The 25,917-nt window shown below is 35.0% G+C and overlaps 1 protein-coding gene across 1 annotated transcript in view; it reads left to right on the top strand.

Annotated features, from left to right (window-relative positions):
- Window positions 1-25,917, top strand: part of LOC123558239 (low-density lipoprotein receptor-related protein 4-like) — a 61,987-nt gene that overhangs the window by 22,224 nt on the left and 13,846 nt on the right. Inside the window, exons 4-15 of the mRNA XM_053525685.1 lie at window positions 3,401-3,551; window positions 4,256-4,366; window positions 5,579-5,728; window positions 6,028-6,138; window positions 6,484-6,640; window positions 9,597-9,737; window positions 10,149-10,263; window positions 18,149-18,308; window positions 18,748-18,867; window positions 20,091-20,315; window positions 21,380-21,566; window positions 22,723-22,853. Coding sequence (XP_053381660.1) covers window positions 3,401-3,551; window positions 4,256-4,366; window positions 5,579-5,728; window positions 6,028-6,138; window positions 6,484-6,640; window positions 9,597-9,737; window positions 10,149-10,263; window positions 18,149-18,308; window positions 18,748-18,867; window positions 20,091-20,315; window positions 21,380-21,566; window positions 22,723-22,853 — 1,759 coding nt within the window. The remainder of the gene's footprint in view (window positions 1-3,400; window positions 3,552-4,255; window positions 4,367-5,578; window positions 5,729-6,027; window positions 6,139-6,483; window positions 6,641-9,596; window positions 9,738-10,148; window positions 10,264-18,148; window positions 18,309-18,747; window positions 18,868-20,090; window positions 20,316-21,379; window positions 21,567-22,722; window positions 22,854-25,917) is intronic.

Below are 25,917 nucleotides of genomic sequence, written 5' to 3'. Positions count from 1 at the left end.
TCGAAATTTCAAGTTCGAGATAATAACTCGAAATTTCAGTTAATAACACGAAATTTCGACTTCGTATTTTGCCCTTTGTCCACAAAATATGAACATCTGTCAAAGGACAAAAAAAAATGTAATGGACTTTTGACTCTTCGAAGTGGAATCATCTATCTACAAATCCATGAATTGTACCCAACATGTTGCGACTTAAACATATACTACTAGTCTACCATACATCAATGTATGTCCTAACCCATAGCCTCTAGAGCTACTCCAGATTTCAAACTGTATCGAGGATATATACCTTCATTTGTATGTACAGGTAGTTGGGGCTCGAACTAGGTCGAAAATTTTCCAGTTTTGGTCAAAATAGTGAAATATTCTAGGTGTGAATACTTCCCGGTCACCTTCTATGACCACTACTAAAAATCTAGATCTATCAAGGTGTACTGTACCCAATCTCGGTCAGACTCATCACTACACGTTGATGAGATACGTAACTCGAAATTTCGGCATAGTAAGTCGAACTTTCGAGTTACTAAGTCGAAATTTCGACTTAATAAATAACACACACCTGGCGCTAGTGCTCTTCCGTGATACAGAGCTACTCGTATTTTCGTAATTAAAAGTCGTTTACTTTAAAAAACAAATCTAGCTTTTATGCGGTTATACGCATTTATACTGTGTTTAGCTAAACATGTATAGCGAAAATGGCCTTCGCTATACCGGGGTCGACACTCCTATTTAGGACGGAAGAGGTTTCTAACCTTAACAGGCAGATATGAATACAAATTGCAGTCACTTACTACCCAAGATGGTCTTGGATTTCAGTTGTTCAATAGAAGGTACATCTAGATTCCATGGGGTCTGGGAGTTAAGTGATGCTGCTCGTCGATAATTGGCCCAAGGCCTCCTGGCCATGTGATAGGGATCCTCCTCTCCAATTGGCTGTTTCTCTTGTGACCTCTTACAGTGACCTAATTAACCATACGTGCATTCCCACTTCACTTGTATTATGTGTGCCTTGTCATAATCCTTATGTATAGTACTTATGAAATACAGTGGGACAAATCTAATTTTATGTTGAATGGAACATATAATACTTATTGCTTGTTCATATTTTCAAATGCGAAATTTGAGTCTATATTATACCTAGATATATAACGGATAAGGTGACAAAAACAGTCTCTGTCAGTATCAAAGTTTATTTACAAATTTAGAATAACATAACGTAATTAAAGACACATTTGGCGGAAATTCTTATTACAAAATGTGGCACTACTTCATTGTATCTATGTAAATATAAAATTAATATATGGATAGACTATGGTGTAACTGTTTATTATCCCTGTACTAAGAAGAACTCACAACTTTTGGAAAACATTCCGAGACGAGCAACAGGAATTGTACCCCAGTTGAGAGGTTTATCTTATAAGAATAGACTGAAAGCACTGAATTTACCAACACTTCTTTATAGAAGAGAACGTTTTGACATGATCCAAATCTTCAAAATTGTGCACGGATTTGAAAATATTGATTCTGAAAAATTCTTTACTTTCAATGATAACCCAACGCGTGGACACTTGTTCCAAATTTATAAACCTTCTGTTAATAAGACTCTAAGGAAAAACCCATTCCCATCAGATGTATTGATAACTGGAACAAACTAGACGAAGATATCTTTTTGAGTGACAGTGTTTTAGCTTTCAAGACTAAGTTGGATAAGAAGTGGAGAGATAAGAGATTTGACACAGATACGATGTACTAACATGCAATGGTTCTTCAGGCTTTGTATCTACTATAGTGTCTAACTAAATTTGACTACAGTTTTAAGATTTGTTCGGATCCATATAGTATTGATTCGTTTTCCATTCGGACCCCAACAGAGAAACCAGATCGGAGGAGCTTAAGGGTCATATCTGGCTCAGGCGCTCCGTAACAGATGAAGGTAACAAAGGTAACAAATATATAAACATCGCTGCCTGTTAGGTTTTAAAGGCCTAGATTCACTACTATATAAGTGCCCCCCCCCCCCCCCCCACCTCCCCACCCCGAAGTCCAATATACAACTTCCATCTTATCTGCTGCTTATCAGGGATTATGTAATGGTAATTAATTAGCACAGCAGCAGGGGTCACTACCAGACCATGAAGATGTATGCAATGGAGTTGAAAGAAATTAATTTTCCTTCAATAAATGTATAATAATAATAGTGATAATTATGATAAACAAATATTTTTTTTTTTCTCAATTTATTGATGTTGCAAAAATAAAACTCACTTTTTTATAATGTTTATAGACACATTGATTTTCATTATAATACATTCTATAGAAGAAATCAGAAAACAGTTTTTCCTGTGATTGTCTTGTCTTTCACATGTATTTCTTTTTGTTTTTTGTTGTTTATTTTACATTGTTTATATAACAATTAAACACTTCAAATATTAATATGGCCTCCACACAGTGGTACTGAACAAACTTACTTATATGTCTAGACCAGATATTTTGTCTATATTTATAAGTGAGAGGTGTTTTTTTCACATTTTCATTCCAGTGACAAATGGCAAAATTGCTTCTGAGTTTATAATGAATATCCCCAACTGTTCCATTTTTTTTGTCCTGAAAATTGTTCAAAACATTATTGAATGACTCAACAAAAAATGTGTCCATGTGATACACATAATTCTGTGGGTTTCAGTACACATCTGTTGAGCGGAGCGCGTTTGATAGCAGACTTACACTAACCGAGTCAGTCAGTAATATTCTACTAGGAATATAGTTTGAGTCTTTCCTGCACATAGATTCACACGCACAACCACTGTGGTCATTTTGATAGTGTTTTACTATATTATCCATATTTGAACGTAACTTATTTGCATCACCATCATAATTACGCATGGCATTTTGAATATGTGTTTTCACTGGCTGAACCGTGACACACCTAATACATGTATAGATTAGCACAAAAAATATTTGTAATACAAATAAAATACTGGAATGTTTTAAACAAATGCCTGTTATACATGACATATAAATGTGAATGTAAATCTGCAAACACAGTAAGTTTATATATTTAGTCAGACGAAGATTTTCTACACTCAGTTAGTATCTAAAAATAAACTTTTGTTTAAAAAGCGTGTAACGTATCTTTAACTCTGAAATAAAAGTTGCACAGTATCCTCACATTCCTGAATATAATTGAATAAACATTACTTATGGTTACAAAACAAACAAATAATTGTCATACTCATAAATAATAAACCTCAAAGAAAACTTTCATTTTTAATTGAATGAATGAGAGTTAAGGTATCCAACCATAATGGGGCATTAACATCACTGGGTCGCAACATTCTGCTGTTTAGTCTGTGAAACAGAATGCTGTATCTTTTTTTAAATATTTTGTTGATGCGTCTAGGATCTGGTCAGTGTAACAGACTTGAAGAACGGAACATTGGTTATAATCAACAAAAATACAGGCGACATATTTAACACGCTTAGAAAGACAAATGGCGAACCCTTTGTGGCAGTGGCTTTGTACGGTGCAGACGTGCAACCAAGTCAAGAGGGCAAGTGTTTATTTTAAGCTTTATACACGATGTTGTACTTACTGTCTACCACGATCTTCTTTATTTGGACTCATCACTATATATTATATTGTCTGCCTCTTTATGATAAATTAGAGACATTTTAGTCAACTTTCAGTCAAAACAATTTAAACTGTAGTTTTATATTCGCATTTGCTTCTTCAAATTGGATACATTGTAAGATACAGATAAGAGTATAATAACATATAAGAGTATAAACATCTCGGCAGAGCCTCGTTACCGTCTAAATAAGACATTCCAATCCGAACAGTCAACCAGTGATGGATTTTTTTGGCTTGCATACCGCATGCATAGAATAATAAAAAATATAATACGAATGTTTCTCTTTAAAGCACTGTTCTATTATAGCAGCTTATGAATTTACACATTGATTCATGCAGTGCAGTACGGGTGTTATTTTACACCTTAAGTGTAAGATGAGTTTCTCTGCACCAGCAATAAACGAGAAAATTCTGTCGGACTGTCCGACTTTCAAGATTTGTAGCCAGTATTTCTCTCTTTCTTATGTTAAAGGGCCCCTATTTAAGATTCTTGGTATGCTGTTACGGCTTTTTCCTTCTTTTATGTTTATTTGTTTGTTTCTTGTCGAGTGTTATACGGTAACAAATCAACGCTTGTACGATTTATTTTCAGCTTATAAAGCGGTTTATATTTGTTACTTACAGATAGCTGCAAAAGTAGTGCGTGTAGTGATCTATGTGTAAACGGTAACGAAGGCCCAAAATGTCTGTGTACGGAGGGTTACAGCTTAACTGCAGATGAGTTAACGTGCGTAGGTCAGTAACATTAAATATTCACCATTTATTCTTCACGTTTTAAAACGAAGAAAAGGAAATACTCCTAAAAACATTTTATAAAGGAATAGATATAATACCTCAACAGAAATCAGGTTCCAAGTTCTCTGTCTTACACATACTCAGATTTTGGTGAATGTTTTATAAAAGCAATGTTCGGTTGCTGTGTATATAAATGTATTAAATTAACAATTATGTGATGCTTTAGAAATAAAGAAATCGGAGTTCTTTTTTCACTCTTCTACGCAGTGATCTCCCTTCCCTATAGTAGAGATTTCTGAAGTTAAAGGGAAGCAACTCCTGCGGGTAGTTTGACATTTCTTATAACGACTGCCCAAGGTTTGGAAACTTTTTAATCATTTTGAACTGGTAAGAGTTTGGTATATTGGGTTAAAAGCTATAATTTCCTATACTCTTTTTACACACACGTCTATTTTTTATTATTTTTACTTGAAGAATGCGCATAATTCCACTTTAATAATTATCTATTTGTAAACATTGCTATCACTGCACTGGTGTAATAGTACTTCCTGTTATCACAGCTGTGCCTTCGTTTTATTCCTAATGATATAGTTTTATACAAAGGAGTTACGAACCCTTTTTAAGTCACTCAAAAAGGGTTCGTAACTCCTTTGTATAAAACAATATTATTTTCTTGTTAAATTATGTTTTCGACAGTTTTGACAACTGTTTTCTCATATATTTGTCATAGTACTGAATATTTGATTTATATAACACAAATTATTATTGAATCAATTGTTTTGATTATCTCCCTTTACTAGTATTGTTCTATGTAATATTGAATATTCTGTATTTTGACATCTGCTATACCTGACATAAATATCAATTAAAATCCTTATGGATCTTTAAGGCACGAGACATTTGAATATCATTCGAAGCCTTCTGCTTCGGAAGTAGGCAGAAAAAAATATCTACAGCAAATGTAGACTTGTACCGATAAAAAAAATTAAAACTACCACAAATAAAGACTGATAACTATGAAAAACACTAAAGCAAATATAGACGTCTTTTACCGACGAAAAAAAAAGCGACAACAACACTGTTACCGATGTTTACTTTTCGCTTCAGTCGTCATCTTCATAACTTTGCAAAACATGTCATGCAGAAACTTGTCCGTAATTTATGATATTGCCTAAAATCTCTAGTGTGTGTGGTTGTTCTTTTTTTTTTCAGAGGATCTGGGTAAGTTTCACCGAGCACTCATGTGGTCCAATAGAAGCGCCATTTGTATGACTGATATTAGAAGCCTAACATCAAATGGGCACACAGACTCGGCAAGCTGTTTCTTCAGTGGTGGAACAGACATATCTCACTTTGATATAGGTATCATGAGCTTTGCTCTAAAATGATGAATGTATCACTTATTTATTGTCGTTGTTGGTTTGAATTGATATATAAGTTTTTCATTTTAGCAAGCAATTGTATTATTCTAAAAGCACACATTTTCGCTGGGTCAAAATTTCACAAATTTAAAATGTTTAATATATTTGCACGGTTTTATATTCGCGACATTGTAAAAGGGTCATCTACAAAACTACTTGTGAAAATCGCGCGGATTCATGTTATTACTAATATTCTTTTAGAACAACACATTGATAAAGCTGTTCTTTCTTTTTTTTTAGATATGATAGAACGAAAAGTGATTTTCGCCGACGGCACTGATATATTCAGTGCAAATATTGGACAGAATCCAGTAAAACAGAGATTGTTGTCAGCCACAGGAGAAATAACAGGTTATTTCTAGTTAGATATCGGTAATATGATAGTTCTGGTAAAAGTCGTGATCTAGGACATATGGTGACATTTCAACATAATGTATGGAGAAAGACCTTAAATTCAAAGCCTGTCAAACGCTACCTAGAAAAGCTTTCACATCAGACAAATTCTCATCCTTACGAACAATCTGTCATAAGCGCTGTCGAATGAATCATTTTGTGACTCCAACAGGTTTTGCGTGTTTTGTAAAAGAAAAAGCAAATATACGTTTTACTCGTGAACACTATGCAGATCTTAAACTTAAGAAATCGCTCTTTGAAAATATAACAATGTTTCCAACGAATATTTTTGTTATTTAACAGGGCTTGCGGTTGACTGGCGAGATCAAAACGTATATTGGAGTATGGGGACAACAGATGGTGAAATTAACCTTATATCTCAGACAACATTAGAGGACTATACCCTGATCGATGCAGACCTACAATACCCTAAATATCTTAATATCATTCCATTGAACAAGTAAAGTTAAAACTCTGTCTTAGAATCTGATAGTGTATAACTAACACTTGCGAGTTTATAACTAACACATGCGAGTTTGTACCTAACACCTGCGAGTTTATAACAACAAACACCTGCGAGTTTATAACTAAAGCCTGTGAGTTTATACCTAACATTTGCGAGCTTATAGCTAAAACATGTTACTTTGTAACATCATCACTTGCGAGTTTATACCTCAAAAATTCGAGTCTTTTCTTTACTAATACCTGCCAGCTTACAGCTAATACATCAAAGTTTATAACTAACACATCCTAGTTACAGCATTAGTGCTCGCGATTTTTTAATAAACAAACACTTACGAGTTTTCAACCAACAAATGCGAGCACATAACAATTTCCCCTACCAGTTTATAACCAATACATGCGAGTCTATCACACTAACATACTAGTATGCGAGTTTATAGCTAACGCATCTTAGTTCAACTAGCGGATAAGCATGGTTCCTCTGGTTTCAAAATGGCGGCGAAATGTCAGAAAATGTTAATAGGCCTGTTATATTACAGATCAGCTCACGCGAAAAAAACCATTCTACTCGATCCTCGGAGGATGGTCAAAATGAGTACCAAGGCTCCAACTCGAAGTTTCTTCGAGTCAGCCATTTTCCGTCAAGGAATTTCGTTATCTGACTTCGAGGATTTATGCGAAGTCACTCGAAAGAAATCCTCGAAGTGACTCGAGATGAAATCCAATTAGCCGAATACACAGCTGTATTTGGTTTCCTTTGTTTCCGAGTCACTTGACGGAATTCCTTCGAATGACTCCGAGACGAATAAATAATTACTTATACAAATTGAAATGGGTCTTCGAGTAACTTCGAGGACAGATTTCAGACTGATCCGTGTAGGGTGATTATATTTTGCATAGTGATACGCGAAAAACGCAGTATTTGTAATTTGTAAATAAGAATTAATACTGTAGTATTTTTATCTTACTTTAAGATAAACCATTGTTTTCCTTGTGTGAGTAATTTAGTTTATAATATATAAATATACTTCTAAAACTAATTAGAAACTATTTCAATATCAAATATCAACACAAATATCAATGTGTACACAAATTCTATACAATTGAAAGAACAAGCTAATTATATTTTAAAAAATCCGTCATCAAGAAAATACTGCCTCGAAGTTTCGTCAAATCATCTCGCGGCACTCGAAATTGTTTATTACAGACTCGGAGTCGCGCGGAGTGGCTATAAAACACCGGAAATCATTATAATGTTACCTGTATAATTTCAACTTGGATTTCTTTTCGGAGTATTTTTTTTATCTTATTTTAAAATAAATCATTTTTTTTTCCTTTTCACTTATGATATTTTATCACTTTTTGAGTAGTAGTAGTAGTAGGTTTATATCCTATTTACAATTCGTTCCAAATCAATAAGAGAAAGACCATTTTTATAATAAAAATTAATCATTTCTCCTATAATTTTCTTTAACAGCCATTATCTTAACGTTTATCTAATTTTATATAGTGTCTAATTTAGTCCATTTTTCATCAATTTATTTTTAAATTTAACTTGCACTGTCACAAAATATTTCAATAAAATATTTAACAAATAACTATTCTTTTACGGCTGTTATTTGAAAATATGTTTAGTTTTATATAATTCTCAATACTCAACTTTTTCTAGCGGGTGTATATTTAAAGTTTAAAGTTCTAAATAATAATTCATAATTTTGTGCATTTTTTTTCATGACTTGATTCCTAAATTATATTCAGAAATTATATCTATATCAAATGTAACAAAGCAGTTTTCTTCATTGGCGGTCATTTGGAAGTTTGTTTAATTATATATGATTAATAATTTAGTCTGCATAAACTTATTAAATTTACTTCTAAATCTTATTCGCATGTATATCAATATTATATAAAACAATTTACGTTTAGCGGTTGTTATTTTAAAGTTCATCTAGTTACAATTATTCTTAATTCAGTGCATGAATTAGTACACGACTTTTTTCCTTAATTCAACTCACAAAGTCAGAAATTATTTCAATTTAAAAAAATAAAAATCACTTTCCTTTAATGGCAGCGACTAGAAAGTGTATTTAATTTTGTATGAGTAATTTAGTTTATAATGCACAAATATACTTCTTAAACTAATTAGGAACTATTTCAATATGAAAATTTACACAGATTTCATACAATTAAAAAAAACAAGCCAATTATATAAAAATCCGTTAATCATGAAAAAACTGCCTCGAAGTTTCGTCAAATCATCTCGCGGCACTCTAAATTGCTTATTACAGACTCGGAGTCGCGCGGAGTGGTCATAAAATACCGGAAATCATTATAGTGTTACCTGTATAATTTCGACCTGGAGTTCCGTCAAGTAATTTCTCGGAGTGACTCGACGAAGTTCCGTTAAAGTAATAAAGCTATAACAGTCGGTACTACGAGTCAGAATTAGACAGTATTCGGAGAAATTCCTCGCTTTGCAAGATTTTTCCTTCGAGGAAGAACGGAAAGTGGGGTTTCTGCGTGAGCTGATCTGTATATCATTTTTAGACTTTCATTTGAATCCTTGTTCTTAATTGCTTTTAAAGAATGCTAGATCAAACGATAGATGTGACCTTTGATCTGTTTAATCGTCGAAAATATAAAAACGAAAGTGTTTGCTAAGATTCTACGGGCGCCACCACATTAATATAAGTATTTCTTCCCCTCCAGCAATAGAGAGCAGTATGCTGTGTTATACTGACTCAGTCAAGCACATGAGCATGTCTCAACTCAGAAATATCTGGTCAGGATCTATGCTGTTCCCTAACGGTTTCTCTAATTGCAATAGGTTTTGAAAGCGAAAAGCATGGATTCTTACCTGGCAGCGTGGATGCGCAAGCTGATCTGGATCCATGCTGGTCGCAAAGACACAATGTTGGTTTTCTCATGGCGCGGCTCAAATTTCTTTGTTTCAGTATGATGTTGTGGATTTCTGGGTCAACTGGCGCATACAAAGTTGAGAAATCAGAGCTAGATGGTTCAGACCGAGTAGTTCTTATCTCTAGTGGAGCTCTTATAAATCCAAAAGGACTTACTGCGGATTTTGCGACAAATGTGTAAGAATCAGCTTACATCTTATATTTCCTAGACTGTTATTGTGTTTGTGCGCTCCTGGCAGGTGAAAGTGTATAGTATCAATATAAGGTATAAAATATAGGCTGTAAGAAGATCCCTTCTTATCAAAGAACAAAACGGAAACAGGCTAGGTTCGACTGCGTCACAGGAAGTAATGAAATGCGCAGCAACCTCCACTTCCCCTTATACCGGCTTGAATACTATTTTATCATGCACACAATTGGATGTAGGAATAACGAATGTGATATTTGCATAAAATGGACCTAAGTCAGATCGGGCAACACATAACTGGAACAAACTATTCCACAACCTGCGTAGCAGAACCTTTCACTGATGTAGTAGTGTATTGTTCAAAATCTCACATGTCGACTTGTATTTCTTCTCATTTTCAGACTTTATTTCATCGATGGCGGATACGTAAAAAGTTTTGATATGGACAGTAAAGTGTTGACAACATTAACACCAGAATCGCCTTTAAATTCACCGCAGATGGTGCTTATCTATAAGGTAGATTATCAATGATATAACAATTTTGCTCATATCAACTTTAAAAAAAATCATTTTTTGTCTTTTATATAGGTGTTTATTGCTTTAATCTAATCATAAATGTTAGCTATATAACAAAGTGTTCGCAGAAAATTATAATTCATGTTACCGAAACAAACTTGAATTCTGTTGCTTGTAGCACCTGTATATATCTAAAATAATGTATCAAGGGAAACTTCAGGGGCCTTCGTAAGTTCCATATAGCGTATTTAATATCTAAGGCAATATATAAAGGGAAACTTCAGGGACCTTCGTGAGTTCCATATAGCGTATATATCTAAAATAATGTATCAAGGGAAACTTCAGGGGCCTTCGTAAGTTTCATATAGCGTATGTATCTAAAATAATGTATCAAGGGAAACTTCAGGGGCCTTCGTAAGTTCCATATAGCGTATTCAATATCTAAAGCAATATATAAAGGGAAACTTCAGGGGCCTTCGTGAGTTCCATATAGCGTATTTAATATCTAAAGCAATATATAAAGGGAAACATCAGGGGCCTTCGTGAGTTCCATATAGTGTATATATCTAAAATAATGTATCAAGGGAAACTTCAGGGGCCTTCGTGAGTTCCATATAGCGTATTTAATATCTAAAGCAATATATAAAGGGAAACTTCAGGGGCCTTCGTGAGTTCCATATAGCGTATTTATCTAAAATAATGTATCAAGGGAAACTTCAGTGGCCTTCGTGAGTTCCATATAGCGTATACATCTAAAATAATGTATCAAGGGAAACTCCAGGGGCCTTCGTAAGTTCCATATAGCGTATTTAATATCTAACGCAATATATAAAGGGAAACTTCAGGGGCCTTCATGAGTTCCATATAGCGTATATATCTAAAATAATGTATCAAGGGAAACTTCAGGCGCTTTCGTTTGTTCCATATAGCGTATATATCTAAAATAATGTATCAAGGGAAACTTCAGGGGCCTTCGTGAGTTCCATATAGCGTATATATCTAAAAAATGTATCAAGGGAAAGTTCAGGGGCCTTCGTGAGTTCCATATAGCGTATATATCTAAAGCAATATATAAAGGAAAACTTGAGGGGCCTTCGTGAGTTCCATATAGCGTATACATCTAAAATAATGTATCAAGGGAAACTTCAGGGGCCTTCGTAAGTTCCATATAGCGTATTAAATATCTAACGCAATATATAAAGGGAAACTTCAGGGGCCTTCGTGAGTTCCATATAGCGTATATATCTAAAATAATGTATCAAGGGAAACTTCATGGGGCCTTCGTGAGTTCCATATAGCTTATTAATCTAAAATAATGTATCAAGGGAAACTTCAGGGGCTTTCGTGAGTTCCATAAAGCGTATATATCTAAAATAATGTATCAAGGGAAACTTCAGGGGCCTTCGTGAGTTCCATATAGCATATATATCTAAAATAATATATCAAGGGAAACTTCAGGGGCCTTCGTAAGTTCCGTATATTAACGTATATATCTAAAATAATGTATCAAGGGAAACTTCAGGGGCCTTCATAAGTTCCATATAGCGTATCTAATATCTAAAGCAATATATAAAGGGAAACTTCAGGGGCCTTCGTGAGTTCCATATAGTGTATTTAATATCTAAAGCAATATATAAAGGGAAACATCAGGGGCCTTCGTGAGTTCCATATAGCGTATATATCTAAAGCAATATATAAAGGGAAACATCAGGGGCCTTCGCGGGTTCCATATAGTGTATATATCTAAAGCAATATATAAAGGGAAACTTCGGGGGCCTTCGTGAGTTCCATATAGCGTATATATCTAAAGCAATATATAAAGGGAAACTTCAGGGGCCTTCGTGAGTTCCATATAGCGTATTTAATATCTAAAGCAATATATAAAGGGAAACTTCAGGGGCCTTCGTGAGTTCCATATAGCGTATTTAATATCTAAAGCAATATATAAAGGGAAACTTCAGGGGCATTCGTGAGTTCCATATAGCGTATATATCTAAAGCAATATATAAAGGGAAACTTCAGGGGCCTTCGTGAGTTCCATGTAGCGTATTTAATATCTAAAGCAATGTATAAAGGGAAACTTCAGGGGCCTTCGTGAGTTCCATATAGCGTATATATCTAAAGCAATATATAAAGGGAAACTTCAGGGGCCTTCGTGAGTTCCATGTAGCGTATATATCTAAAGCAATATATAAAGGGAAACTTCAGGGCCTTCGTGAGTTCCATATAGTGTATATATCTAAAGCAATATATAAAGGGAAACTTCAGGGGCTTTCGTTAGTTCCATGAAGCGTATTTAATATCTAAATCAATGTATAAAGGGAAACTTCAGGGGCATTCGTGAGTTCCATATAGCGTATATATCTAAAATAATGTATCAAGGGAAACTTCAGGGGCCTTCGTGAGTTCCATTTAGCGTATATATCTAAAGCAATATATCAAGGGAAACTTCAGGGGCCTTCGTGAGTTCCATATAGCGTATATATCTAAAGCAATATATAAAGGGAAACTTCAGGGGCCTTCGTGAGTTCCATATAGCCTATATATCTAAAGCAATATATGAAGGGAAACATCAGGGGCCTTCGCGGGTTCCATATAGTGTATATATCTAAAGCAATATATAAAGGGAAACTTCAGGGGCCTTCGTGAGTTCCATATAGCGTATATATCTAAAGCAATATATAAAGGGAAACTTCAGGGGCCTTCTTGAGTTCCATTTAGCGTATATATCTAAAGCAATATATCAAGGGAAACTTCAGGGGCCTTCAAGAGTTCCATATAGCGTATATATCTAAAGCAATATATAAAGGGAAACATCAGGGGCCTTCGTGAGTTCCATATAGCGTATATATCTAAAGCAATATATAAAGGGAAACTTCAGGGGCCTTCGAGGATTCCCTATAGCGTATATATCTAAAGAAATATATAAAGGGAAACTTCAGGGGCCTTCGTGAGTTCCATATAGCGTATTTAATATCTAAAGCAATATATAAAGGGAAACTTCAGGGGCCTTCGTGAGTTCCATATAGCGTATTTAATATCTAAAGCAATATATAAAGAGAAACTTCAGGGGCCTTCATGAGTTCCATATAGCGTATATATCTAAAATAATGTATCAAGGGAAACTTCAGGGGCTTTCGTTTGTTCCATATAGCGTATATATCTAAAATAATGTATCAAGGGAAACTTCAGGGGCCTTCGTGAGTTCCATATAGCGTATATATCTAAAAAATGTATCAAGGGAAAGTTCAGGGGCCTTCGTGAGTTCCATATAGCGTATATATCTAAAGCAATATATAAAGGAAAACTTGAGGGGCCTTCGTGAGTTCCATATAGCGTATACATCTAAAATAATGTATCAAGGGAAACTTCAGGGGCCTTCGTAAGTTCCATATAGCGTATTAAATATCTAACGCAATATATAAAGGGAAACTTCAGGGGCCTTCGTGAGTTCCATATAGCGTATATATCTAAAATAATGTATCAAGGGAAACTTCATGGGGCCTTCGTGAGTTCCATATAGCTTATTAATCTAAAATAATGTATCAAGGGAAACTTCAGGGGCTTTCGTGAGTTCCATAAAGCGTATATATCTAAAATAATGTATCAAGGGAAACTTCAGGGGCCTTCGTGAGTTCCATATAGCATATATATCTAAAATAATATATCAAGGGAAACTTCAGGGGCCTTCGTAAGTTCCGTATATTAACGTATATATCTAAAATAATGTATCAAGGGAAACTTCAGGGGCCTTCATAAGTTCCATATAGCGTATCTAATATCTAAAGCAATATATAAAGGGAAACTTCAGGGGCCTTCGTGAGTTCCATATAGTGTATTTAATATCTAAAGCAATATATAAAGGGAAACATCAGGGGCCTTCGTGAGTTCCATATAGCGTATATATCTAAAGCAATATATAAAGGGAAACTTCAGGGGCCTTCGTGAGTTCCATATAGCGTATATATCTAAAGCATTATATAAAGGGAAACTTCAGGGGCCTTCGTGAGTTCCATATAGTGTATATATCTAAAGCAATATATAAAGTGAAACTTCAGGGGCCTTCGTGAGTTCCATATAGCGTATATATCTAAAGCAATATATAAAGGGAAACTTTAGGGGCCTTCGTGAGTTCCATATAGCGTATTTAATATCTAAAGCAATATATAAAGGGAAACTTCAGGGGCCTTCGTGAGTTCCATATAGCGTATTTAATATCTAAAGCAATATATAAAGGGAAACTTCAGGGGCCTTCGTGAGTTCCATATAGCGTATATATCTAAAGCAATATATAAAGGGAAACTTCAGGGGCCTTCGTGAGTTCCATGTAGCGTATTTAATATCTAAAGCAATATATAAAGGGAAACTTCAGGGGCCTTCGTGAGTTCCATATAGCGTATATATCTAAAGCAATATATAAAGGGAAACTTCAGGGGCCTTCGTGAGTTCCATGTAGCGTATATATCTAAAGCAATATATAAAGGGAAACTTCAGGGGCCTTCGTGAGTTCCATATAGTGTATATATCTAAAGCAATATATAAAGGGAAACTTCAGGGGCCTTCGTTTGTTCCATGAAGCGTATTTAATATCTAAATCAATGTATAAAGGGAAACTTCAGGGGCATTCGTGAGTTCCATATAGCGTATATATCTAAAATAATGTATCAAGGGAAACTTCAGGGGCCTTCGTGAGTTCCATTTAGCGTATATATCTAAAGCAATATATCAAGGGAAACTTCAGGGCCTTCGTGAGTTCCATATAGCGTATATATCTAAAGCAATATATAAAGGAAACTTCAGGGCCTTCGTGAGTTCCATATAGCCTATATATCTAAAGCAATATATGAAGGGAAACATCAGGGGCCTTCGCGGGTTCCATATAGTGTATATATCTAAAGCAATATATAAAGGGAAACTTCAGGGGCCTTCGTGAGTTCCATATAGCGTATATATCTAAAGCAATATATAAAGGGAAACTTCAGGGGCCTTCGTGAGTTCCATATAGCGTATTTAATATCTAAAGCAATATATAAAGGGAAACTTCAGGGCCTTCGTGAGTTCCATATAGCGTATTTAATATCTAAAGCAATATATAAAGGGAAACTTCAGGGGCATTCGTGAGTTCCATATAGCGTATATATCTAAAGCAATATATAAAGGGAAACTTCAGGGGCCTTCGTGAGTTCCATGTAGCGTATTTAATATCTAAAGCAATGTATAAAGGGAAACTTCAGGGGCCTTCGTGAGTTCCATATAGCGTATATATCTAAAGCAATATATAAAGGGAAACTTCAGGGGCCTTCGTGAGTTCCATGTAGCGTATATATCTAAAGCAATATATAAAGGGAAACTTCAGGGGCCTTCGTGAGTTCCATATAGTGTATATATCTAAAGCAATATATAAAGGGAAACTTCAGGGGCTTTCGTTAGTTCCATGAAGCGTATTTAATATCTAAATCAATGTATAAAGGGAAACTTCAGGGGCATTCGTGAGTTCCATATAGCGTATATATCTAAAATAATGTATCAAGGGAAACTTCATGGGCCTTCGTGAGTTCCATTTAGCGTATATATCTAAAGCAATATATCCAGGGAAAGTTCAGGGGCCTTCGTGAGTTCCATATAGCGTATATATCTAAAGCAATATATAAAGGGAAACTTCAGGGGCCTTCGTGAGTTCCATATAGCCTATATATCTAAAGCAATATATGAAGGGAAACATCAGGGGCCTTCGCGGGTTCCATATAGTGTATATATCTAAAGCAATATATAAAGGGAAACTTCAGGGGCCTTCGTGAGTTCCATATAGCGTATATATCTAAAGCAATATATAAAGGGAAACTTCAGGGGCCTTCTTGAGTTCCATTTAGCGTATATATCTAAAGCAATATATCAAGGGAAACTTCAGGGGCCTTCAAGAGTTCCATATAGCGTATATATCTAAAGCAATATATAAAGGGAAACATCAGGGGCCTTCGTGAGTTCCATATAGCGTATATATCTAAAGCAATATATAAAGGGAAACTTCAGGGGCCTTCGAGGATTCCCTATAGCGTATATATCTAAAGCAATATATAAAGGGAAACTTCAGGGGCCTTCGTGAGTTCCATATAGCGTATATATCTAAAGCAATATATAAAGGGAAACTTCAGGGGCCTTCGTGAGTTCCATATAGCGTATATATCTAAAGCAATATATAAAGGGAAACTTCAGGAGCCTTCGTGAATTCCATATAGCGTATATATCTAAAGCAATATATAAAGGGAAACTGCAGGGGCCTTCTTGAGTTCCATATAGCGTATATATCTAAAATAATGTATCGAGGGAAACTTCAGGGGCCTTCGTGAGTTCCATTTAGCGTATATATCTAAAGCAATATATAAAGAGTAACTTCAGGGGCCCTCGTGAGTTCCATATAGCGTATTTATCTAAAATAATGTATCAAGGGAAACCTCAGGGGCCTTCGTAATTTCCATATAGCGTATTTAATATCTATAGCAATATATAAAGGGAAACTTCAGGGGCCTTCGTGAGTTCCATATAGCGTATATATCTAAAATAATGTATCAAGGGAAACTTCAGGGGCCTTCGTGAGTTCCATATAGCGTATATATCTAAAATAATGTATCAAGGGAAACTTCAGGGGCCTTCGTGAGTTCCATATAGCGTATATATCTAAAATAATATATGAAGTGAAACTTCAGGGGCCTTCGTAAGTTCCATATAACGTATATATCTAAAATAATGTATCAAGGGAAACTTCATGGGGCCTTCGTGGGTTCCATATAGCGTATTTAATATCTAAAGCAATATATAAAGGGAAACTTCAGGGGCCTTCGTGAGTTCCATATAGCGTATATATCTAAAATAATGTATCATGGGAAACTTCAGGGGCTTTCGTGAATTCCATATAGCGTATATATCTAAAATAATGTATCACGGGAAACTTCAAGGGCCTTCGTGAGTTCCATATAGCGTATATATCTAAAATAATTTATCAAGGGAAACTTCAGGGTCCTTCGTGAGTTCCATATAGCCTATATATCTAAAATAATATATCAAGGGAAACTTCAGGGGCCTTCGTGAGTTCCATATAGCGTGTATATCTAAAATAATGTATCAAGGGAAACTTCAGTGGCTTTCTAGAGTTCCATATAGCGTATATATCTAAAATAATGTTTCATGGGAAACTTCAGGGGCCTTCGTGAGTTCCATATAGCGTATTTATCTAAAATAATGTATCAAGGGAAACTTCAGGGGCCTTCGTGAGTTCCATATAGCGTATATATCTAAAATAATGTATCAAGGGAAACTTCAGTGGCCTTCGTGAGTTCCATATAGCGTATATATCTAAAATAATGTATCAAGGGAAACTTCAGGGGCTTTCGTAAGTTCCATATAGCGTATATATCTAAAATTATGTATCATGGGAAACTTCATGGGCCTTCGTGAGTTCCATATAGCGTATTTAATATCTAAAGCAATATATAAAGGGAAACTTCAGTGGCTTTCGAGAGTTTCATATAGCGTATTTAATATCTAAAGCAATATATAAAGGGAAACTTCAGGGGCTTTCGAGAGTTCCATATAGCGTATATATCTAAAATAATGTATCATGGGAAACTTCAGGGGCCTTCGTAAGTTCCATATACCGTATATATTTAAAATAATGTATCAATAGAAACTTATAAGGCCTTCATGAGTTCCAAATACCGTATATATCTGAAATAATGTATAAAGGGAAACTTGGGGTTAATTTGTTGTTTCATATATGAAATTGGCTGTGGTATGCTGACTTCAATAGGCCCAATTGCTATATTTGTCAGGAAAATCTTATTACTTCATATTTGATTAAATAATTACTGAATAGCTTTTTTCGTTTCAGAATTATCTAGTAGTGGCCGACAGCTCTTACCCTTCTGGTGTTATCAAAACTTATGAGAAGAAATCAGAACCTGTTTTAAAATTCCAACTCACAACTATAAATGTAGACAGTATGACGGATATGAATATTTTAGATGCTTACCTACAACCAGATATTAAAGGTGTGTCGGGCTCTGAATAAATTTGATACCTGTTTGATAATTTATGATAAATGACTACATTTCTATCGACTTTTCATCAACCAGGCCTTTATCAAGAATAGAATACTTTTCACAGTTATGTTTCAACATATGAAAACATCCTGTTTTGATACACCATACCTGTTTTGAGGATGTTGAAAATATTGGTCACCTATGAACATGTAAGTTTGCTTGCAAGGAAAGTCAGCTATTTCTTGGATTGTCCAATATGATTTTCCTGGTCAAACAAAACATAGTGACAATCTAGTGTTCTGCTGAAGAAGACAGTTGTGTGAAAACACGACTGCATTTTCAACTTTTTTTTTTTCAAACAAATTTTAAGCGTTGCCAAATATCAAAATGCAAGACGCATATCCAATTGTTATTTACAAATGGTTATTTTTTCATTTTCTTCGATTAGGTCCATGTGATACTTTGAATGGTGACTGCGAACAAATCTGTATTCCGATTGGCCAGAATAGAATATGTCAGTGTGAATATGGTTTCCAGCTCGACTCAAACAGGGAATCATGCTCGTCATGTAATATTTTGATATTTTATAGTTTCACTGTAACTTTTGGTCTTTTATATTTTATCTGTGAATTTTGGAATTTTATAGTTTAACTGTGACTTTTGGAGTTTTATAATTTTACGTAGACGTTTGACATTTGAGCCGCACCAAGTGAAAACCAACATAGTGGTTTACGACGAGCATGGATCCAGATGACGATTCATGTTGTTCGCTTTGAAAGCCTATTGCAGTTAGAGAAACTGTTTGCGAAAAGCATGGATCCTGACCAGACTGTGCGGATGCAAACGCACTATGTTGGTTTTCTCATGGTGAGGCTCATTTTATAGTCTCAAATGCAAATGTATCATTAAAATTTGAAACTAAGAATTCTTTTTACTTTGTAATAATAAACGCTTTGATTGTTAAACACAATTAAAATGTAACTGAACTGATATTGTGAAAAGCACCTCAATCGTATGTTTTCTCTGAGAGTAAAAAACAAATACGGGCCGTGCCATGAGAAAACCAACATAGTGGCTTTGCGACCAGCATGGATCCAGACCAGGCTGTCCATCCGCGCAGTCTGATCAGGATCCATGCTGTTCGCAATATGCTCTGAAAGCGAACAACATTGATCCTGACCAGACTGTACGGATGGACAGGCTAGTCTGGATACATGCTGGTCGCAAACCCATTATGTTGTTTTTTTTTCATGGCACGGCTCATATATTCCTTATTAAGCTGTCTGTCTGTTTATTTTTGCAAACAAAAAAAAACAAGACGTGACACTTGTCTGCTTTGATATCAGACGTTACATCTGTGGAAGATACCTTAACCAAGACCACCGCTCTTTCAAGCCACTTTGTACAACAGTATAGTTTGAAATAAATGAAATGTGTGCTACGACAAACATAAACGAAAAATAGAATAGCAATAGGAATAGCTTAGATCCTAAAATAACAATAACAAAAATAAACGGGTCTACAGCAAATACGTCTTGTAATGAAGCCCAGTGTTGAAAATAAGGTCACAATAATTGAACCAGTATTTAGCCATGTTGGAAATAATCAAATCTTTGAAAAATTCTTTTGGTAACACCCCGGGCAACCATGGGCAACCACGTGCACCATCTTAAACGTTTTTCTGTTATGGACATACATTGAATGAACTCGATGGTGCCAGAAATTACAACAAAATTAAGTACATTAACTGTATATTAGTTTCTAATATAGTCCAATATTTCTTTTTTACAGCTCCTGTTACCGACAACTTCCTTCTGGTTACTGACTGGACACACAACAAAATCTACCAGATTTCATTGGCTAGCGATGACGTCAGAGCTGTCGATACTGAAACATACGGCAGTCCTATTGGTGTGGCTTACAATCACATGACACAACAATTGATGTGGAGTACAAACAAGTACATTCATAGACTCAATTTAAATGGGACTGGATACAAAGTTATTCAAAATACTGGTAAATATCTTAAAAAAGATAGAACACGTGCAATTTGTCAAACCTTATTTGTGGCAGGAAGTTTCGTAAAGTTTGGCTTTCTTGTGCAAATTCAAGACATAAACTTTAAATTATTCTAAAGGTCTCCGGGGTAGTGAGATCTTTTATTCCTTCCCAAAAACTGGAGAGTAAGATTTCGCTTTTAAGTTTACTCTGCTACATTCGCGTCATGTTCTCTGTACTATTCCCTAAACCTACGCGACTTTGCAAGCCACAAATACCAAGTGTCCATAAATCACATAGCCGTTAAAAAGCAATTCAAAAATTATGTTCTTACTTTCGACTTTATTCTTCATTTATTTTACCACCAACATTACCATAAAATGCCTTAAAATTATCAAAACAAATCTAACATTGAATGAAGAAATAAACGTTTAATCAAAATCTTAAGAAAATGATTAACCTTGTAAAAATCTCTACTGAAAGCGTAAAACACTGTTAAGAGGTCTCTTAACATTAAGGAGTGCTGTAAGGGGAGATCACTGTAAGAGGTAGATCACTGTTAAGAGGTCTCTTAACATTAAGGAGTGCTGTAAGGGGAGATCACTGTGTAGAGGTCACTAATCTTAGGGAAGAGCACTGTGTAGAGGTCTCTAAGGTAAGGGGAGACCACTGTTTAGAGGTCAATTTAATGTAAGGGGAGATCACTGTTGACAGCTCAATTAATGTAAGGGAATACCACTGTGTAGAGGTCTCTTAACGGTAAGGGGAGACCGCTGTGTATAAGAGTAGCAGATTGGATCTACAGGTTACGCCCTGGTCATTGGCTGGAAAAAGGTGTAAGGTGTTTATTCCTGGCGTTTCAAAATCTTGCATCATACACCTTGAAACTACTTCTGATACGTTTTCAACTAACATGTTTGAGACCACAGTAATGAATCCTTTACATGGCACGATATTTACGCTGGGACGATTACAACATTGCAGCTTCTTCATGCAAAATCAGAATGCAAAGTGCCCAGTGGCTTGATGCTATCCGAAATGAAAATGAAAGTCGAAATGTAGAAATAAAATTATCATTTCAGAGCTGATTGGTTGTCATGCTGACCGTTTGGTAATTGATTTCACAAGCGGTAATATCTACTACACGGCTAATCGCGTTTCGCTTGGTGGATTTATCGGTATTGGGGTCATTTCACCCGATGGTCTTCACAAACGACTTATTACGTATGGTAATAAGCCAAGAGACATTGTTCTCGACTCCGAAGATGGGTAAGCCTAATGTATATTACATTTGATCTGATTTTATGTGTGTGTGTTCGGGTTTAACATCTTTTCCAACAATTTTTCAGTCATATAAACGACGTTGTCTCCTTGTAGCAGTGAGCACAATTCCCAACTTTATAGTGCTACCTCACTGGAATATCACGCCGTAGAATTGATCTGATTTTAATCTTAGATGCTGTTCAAAATATGATTTAATATTTTATCTAATTTTTATTTGTTATAATAAGTCTCATCACATGTTTTACGTCATGGGATGAAATAAAGCCAATATATTATTAATTTGGTATTACACTGTATTGAAGGGTTCACGCAAGTATCTTCGTGTTTTCTGCAGAAATTGTTTCACAAAAAGAACGTGTGTTATCGTTCTTTTTGCATTAAACACAATTGAATGCAGTTCCAGAGCCTACAGTAAAGTGCATATTTTATACTATGTTGCACGTATAATTATATATATACAAGTGTAGCATTTCTTGACTTATGTTTTAATTTCTTTAAGATCAGTATGACTTTAGTCTACCCCTTTTTTCGCTATGGCAGTATGTAATGAAAACTACACGCCCCCTGTCTTAACATAACTTGCAGGAATAGGAATGGGAGATGGTGATAGGAAACAATTCTGTCTGGTTTAATCTTTCCCTTACACTTTTTTTTAAATGTAAACATTGTCATGTAATAGAAATCAATATCTTCACATCCTTAAAATGAAATCTCTAGGCCTATTTATTTTGTAACTGAACATAGTAGATTTTGCTTTACACCCCCGTTCTCCAACAGCGCGTGCTCACGAGAATCTCCTGTATTCTCCCTGTTTTTGCAGGCCCGAAATCGTCCAGAAAAAAACTTAAAGTATAGAAGACGTAAGCCAAATTGACGTGTTTATCATGGTTAAAGAAATTAGAATTGATGATTTTCGGAAGAAAAAGCTAACATGTGATAAAAAGCTAACTCGGAATATCATATTTGTGACTTTCCACATTTGATTTATTAAACTCTTTGGATAAAATTGATAAAATGCTCGACAAAGCCTCGCATTTTATTTTTTATTCAACTCGTTTAATAGATTCAGTGTTAAACAACAGTGATGTAATATCCTATCTATATAAAGTAGTTAATTCTGTGTATGCTAATATTTTTACAGATTTCTGTTTTGGACAGACCACGGTCAGTCACCCTCTTTCATACAGAGAGCCAATATGGATGGTTCGAATATCCGGACTATTCGAAACAGTAATCTTGTTTGGCCAAATGGACTAGCTATTGACGCAAAAGGTTTGTCTGAATATTGTGCATTCTTACAAATGTGAGGGAATGTCAGCGTCTTTTTTAGTATGTGCTATAAAGCTGTAATATGTTTTACGCCTTGCTACGGAATGCGAATGTGTAAAAAAGATGTGTCAATAGCACTTGATGTCAGATTCGCTATTTATCAACATATGTTTACTTTTCTGCTAAAACAATCTCTGGAAAAAAAACCAGCAGGTTTAGAATGCAAGAATGGCCTTAATATTGGGACATTATTTAAAGATTATTCAGCATTAGAAAATAGCAAGAATATCCTAAATATTGGGACATTTTAAGATTATTCAGCTTTAGAAATTAGCAAGAATGTCCTAAATATTGGGACATTTTAAGATTATTCAGCATTAGAAATTAGAAAGTATGTCCTAAATATTGGGACATTTTAAGATTATTCAGCATTAGAAATAAGCAAGAATGTCGTAAATATTGGGACATTTTAAGATTATTCAGCATTAGAAATTAGCAAGAATGTCCTAAATATTGGGACATTTTAAGATTATTCAGCATTAGAAATTAGCAAGAATGTCGTAAATACTGGGACATTTAAATATTATTCAGCATTAGAAATAAGCAAGAATGTCCTAAATATTTTGACATTTTAAGATTATTCAGCATTAGAAATTAACAAGAATGTCCTAAATATTGGGACATTTTAAGATTATTCAGCATTAGAAAATAGCAAGAATGTCGTAAATATTGGGACATTTAAATATTATTCAGCATTAGAAATAAGCAAGAATGTCCTAAATATTGGGACATTTTAAGATTATCAAGCGTTATAGTGTAGGCTATAAGGCTGAAAATATGGCCGAATTGTGCACTTTTTAGAAGAGTTTGGATCTTTATCTGATACAATACTATTATCTATAACGAAGCATTTTAGATGTAGAACCCACCTCTACCAAGCCCTTTATGGTAAATAATAAGGGTCAGAGTTATGCCCCTTGAAATCATTTTTAAAAAGGTATTAGTATACAACACCCACCATATACTTTTTTATGAAATACAAATGTCCCATCATTTTATGCGAAATGTATGTCATAGGAAATTATTAATCAGTCTGGGTGCTAAGAAACGAAATAGATGAGCATATATGAGAGTTACGGCCCTTTATTTGGTAAAATTATAGAAAAATCGGACAACACTTATAATGGTATATTTAAAGTTTGATTTTTGAATAGTTTTGTTCAGCTATCTTTTCAAAAAATGATGTTGTAAGTAGTAAAGGACATGCTAATTAGTTGTGACACCCTATTTTTATGCCCCCGTTCTAAGAAGGAGGAGTATATTGTTTTTCAGAAGTCGGTCGGTCTGTCTGTAGGTCTTTTAATATGTTGACCAATCAATTTTAGGATGATAACTCAAGAACGCTTAAACCTAGGATCATGAAATTTAATAGGGAAGTTGTTCATAACCTGCAAATTGATTTTTATTGATTTTGAGGTCAGTAAGTTAAAGGTCAAGGTCACAGTGACCGGGGACAGCTAAACAGTTTCTGGGCGATAATTTGGAAACGTTTGGACCTAGAATCTCAAAACTTAATAGAAAGATTGAATATGACCATCAAATGACTTCTGTTGATTTTGAGGTCAGTAGGTCAAAGGTCAAGGTCACATTGACGAAGAACAGGTCTACAGTTTCCAGATGATAACTCAAGAATGCTTGGGCATAGGATTATGAAAGTTGTTTAGAAGACTGGACATGACCAGCAAATGACCCCTATCGATTTTGAGACCAATAGGTCAAAGAACAAGATCACCGTGACCTGTAACATTTAAATAGTTTCTGGACGATAACTTGTAAATGCTTTGACCTGTAATCACAAAACTTAATAGAAAGGTTGATCATGACCAGCAGATGACCCCTAGGGTTTTTTAAGGTCAGTAGGTCAAAGGTCAAGGTCACATTGACGAAGAACAGGTATACCGTTTCCCGGTGATATCTCAAGAATGGCATAGGACTATGAATGTTATTAAAGAGACTGGTCATGACCAGCAAATGACCTCTATCGATTTTGAGATCAATAGGTCAAAGGTCAAGATCACAGTAAACGCTTTGACCTGTAATCACAAAACTTAATAGAAAGGTTGATCATGACCAGCAGATGATCCCTGTTGATTCTGAGATCAGTAGATCAAAAGTAAACTGTCACATTGACCTAGAACACTAAAAATGTTTTGTCAAATAACAACAGAATGCTTTGGTCTAAAATCGAATTTAATCTACAGGTCATTTATGACTGGTAAATGAGCCTTAATTTTGATTTGAAGTCAGTATGTCAAACTTTCAGTGCACAATGTCCCAATAGTTTCGGTCTCTAAACATTGTCATTAGGCTGTCAATATCAGATTCTTGCCTTCAGCACCGTTATTTCAGTTTTCTTTCCTTCAGAAATATCCAACAATTTGTCCTCAGGGTCAATAACAAGTTTAAACCTCAGATCAAGGTCAGATGTGAATAAAGGGCAATAAATTATATAAACATAATTATTAGCCATAAGCTTGTCATCATTACAAAAGCTTTCAGATGTTCCCTTAATGTAAACTTATCGTTTGCAGGACATGATTTTCATAAGATTTAGCCATTAAACAAAGTAATATTATACACGTGACATTTGAAATTCAAGTTAATCAGGAGTCAAAAGCAAAAATAATCGTGTAGTATTCGCAAACGCAAAGTCTAAAATGTCTTGTTATAAATGAAAATGTCAAAACATTTGTCTCCATGCATGCAAATATTGAGCTAAATTTAAAACAAGTGTCAATGAGAATCTACAGAACGAGTTGTCAGGTGATTAGTGGGGAGTTATGGCCTTTGCATTTATTCACATTTTCATGTTCTTTATATGTTATTGTCACTTTTAATCGGTCACCGTTTCCCGGTGGTTAAGGCGTTCGCCTCGGGATCGGGAGGTTGAAGGTTCGAGTCCCATAGGGAGCGGTCGTCCGGGGGATGTTTGTCCGAAAGGGCCGGTTCGTGAGCCGCGAGCTAGTTAGTGGTAGGAGTTTGGAGGTAATTGGTACGCACAATAAAG

The sequence above is a fragment of the Mercenaria mercenaria genome, chromosome 15 (assembly GCF_021730395.1).
Source record: "Mercenaria mercenaria strain notata chromosome 15, MADL_Memer_1, whole genome shotgun sequence".
In the NCBI taxonomy this organism is placed as follows: Eukaryota; Metazoa; Mollusca; class Bivalvia; order Venerida; family Veneridae; genus Mercenaria; species Mercenaria mercenaria.
This window is presented reverse-complemented; position numbering and strand designations above follow the sequence as displayed.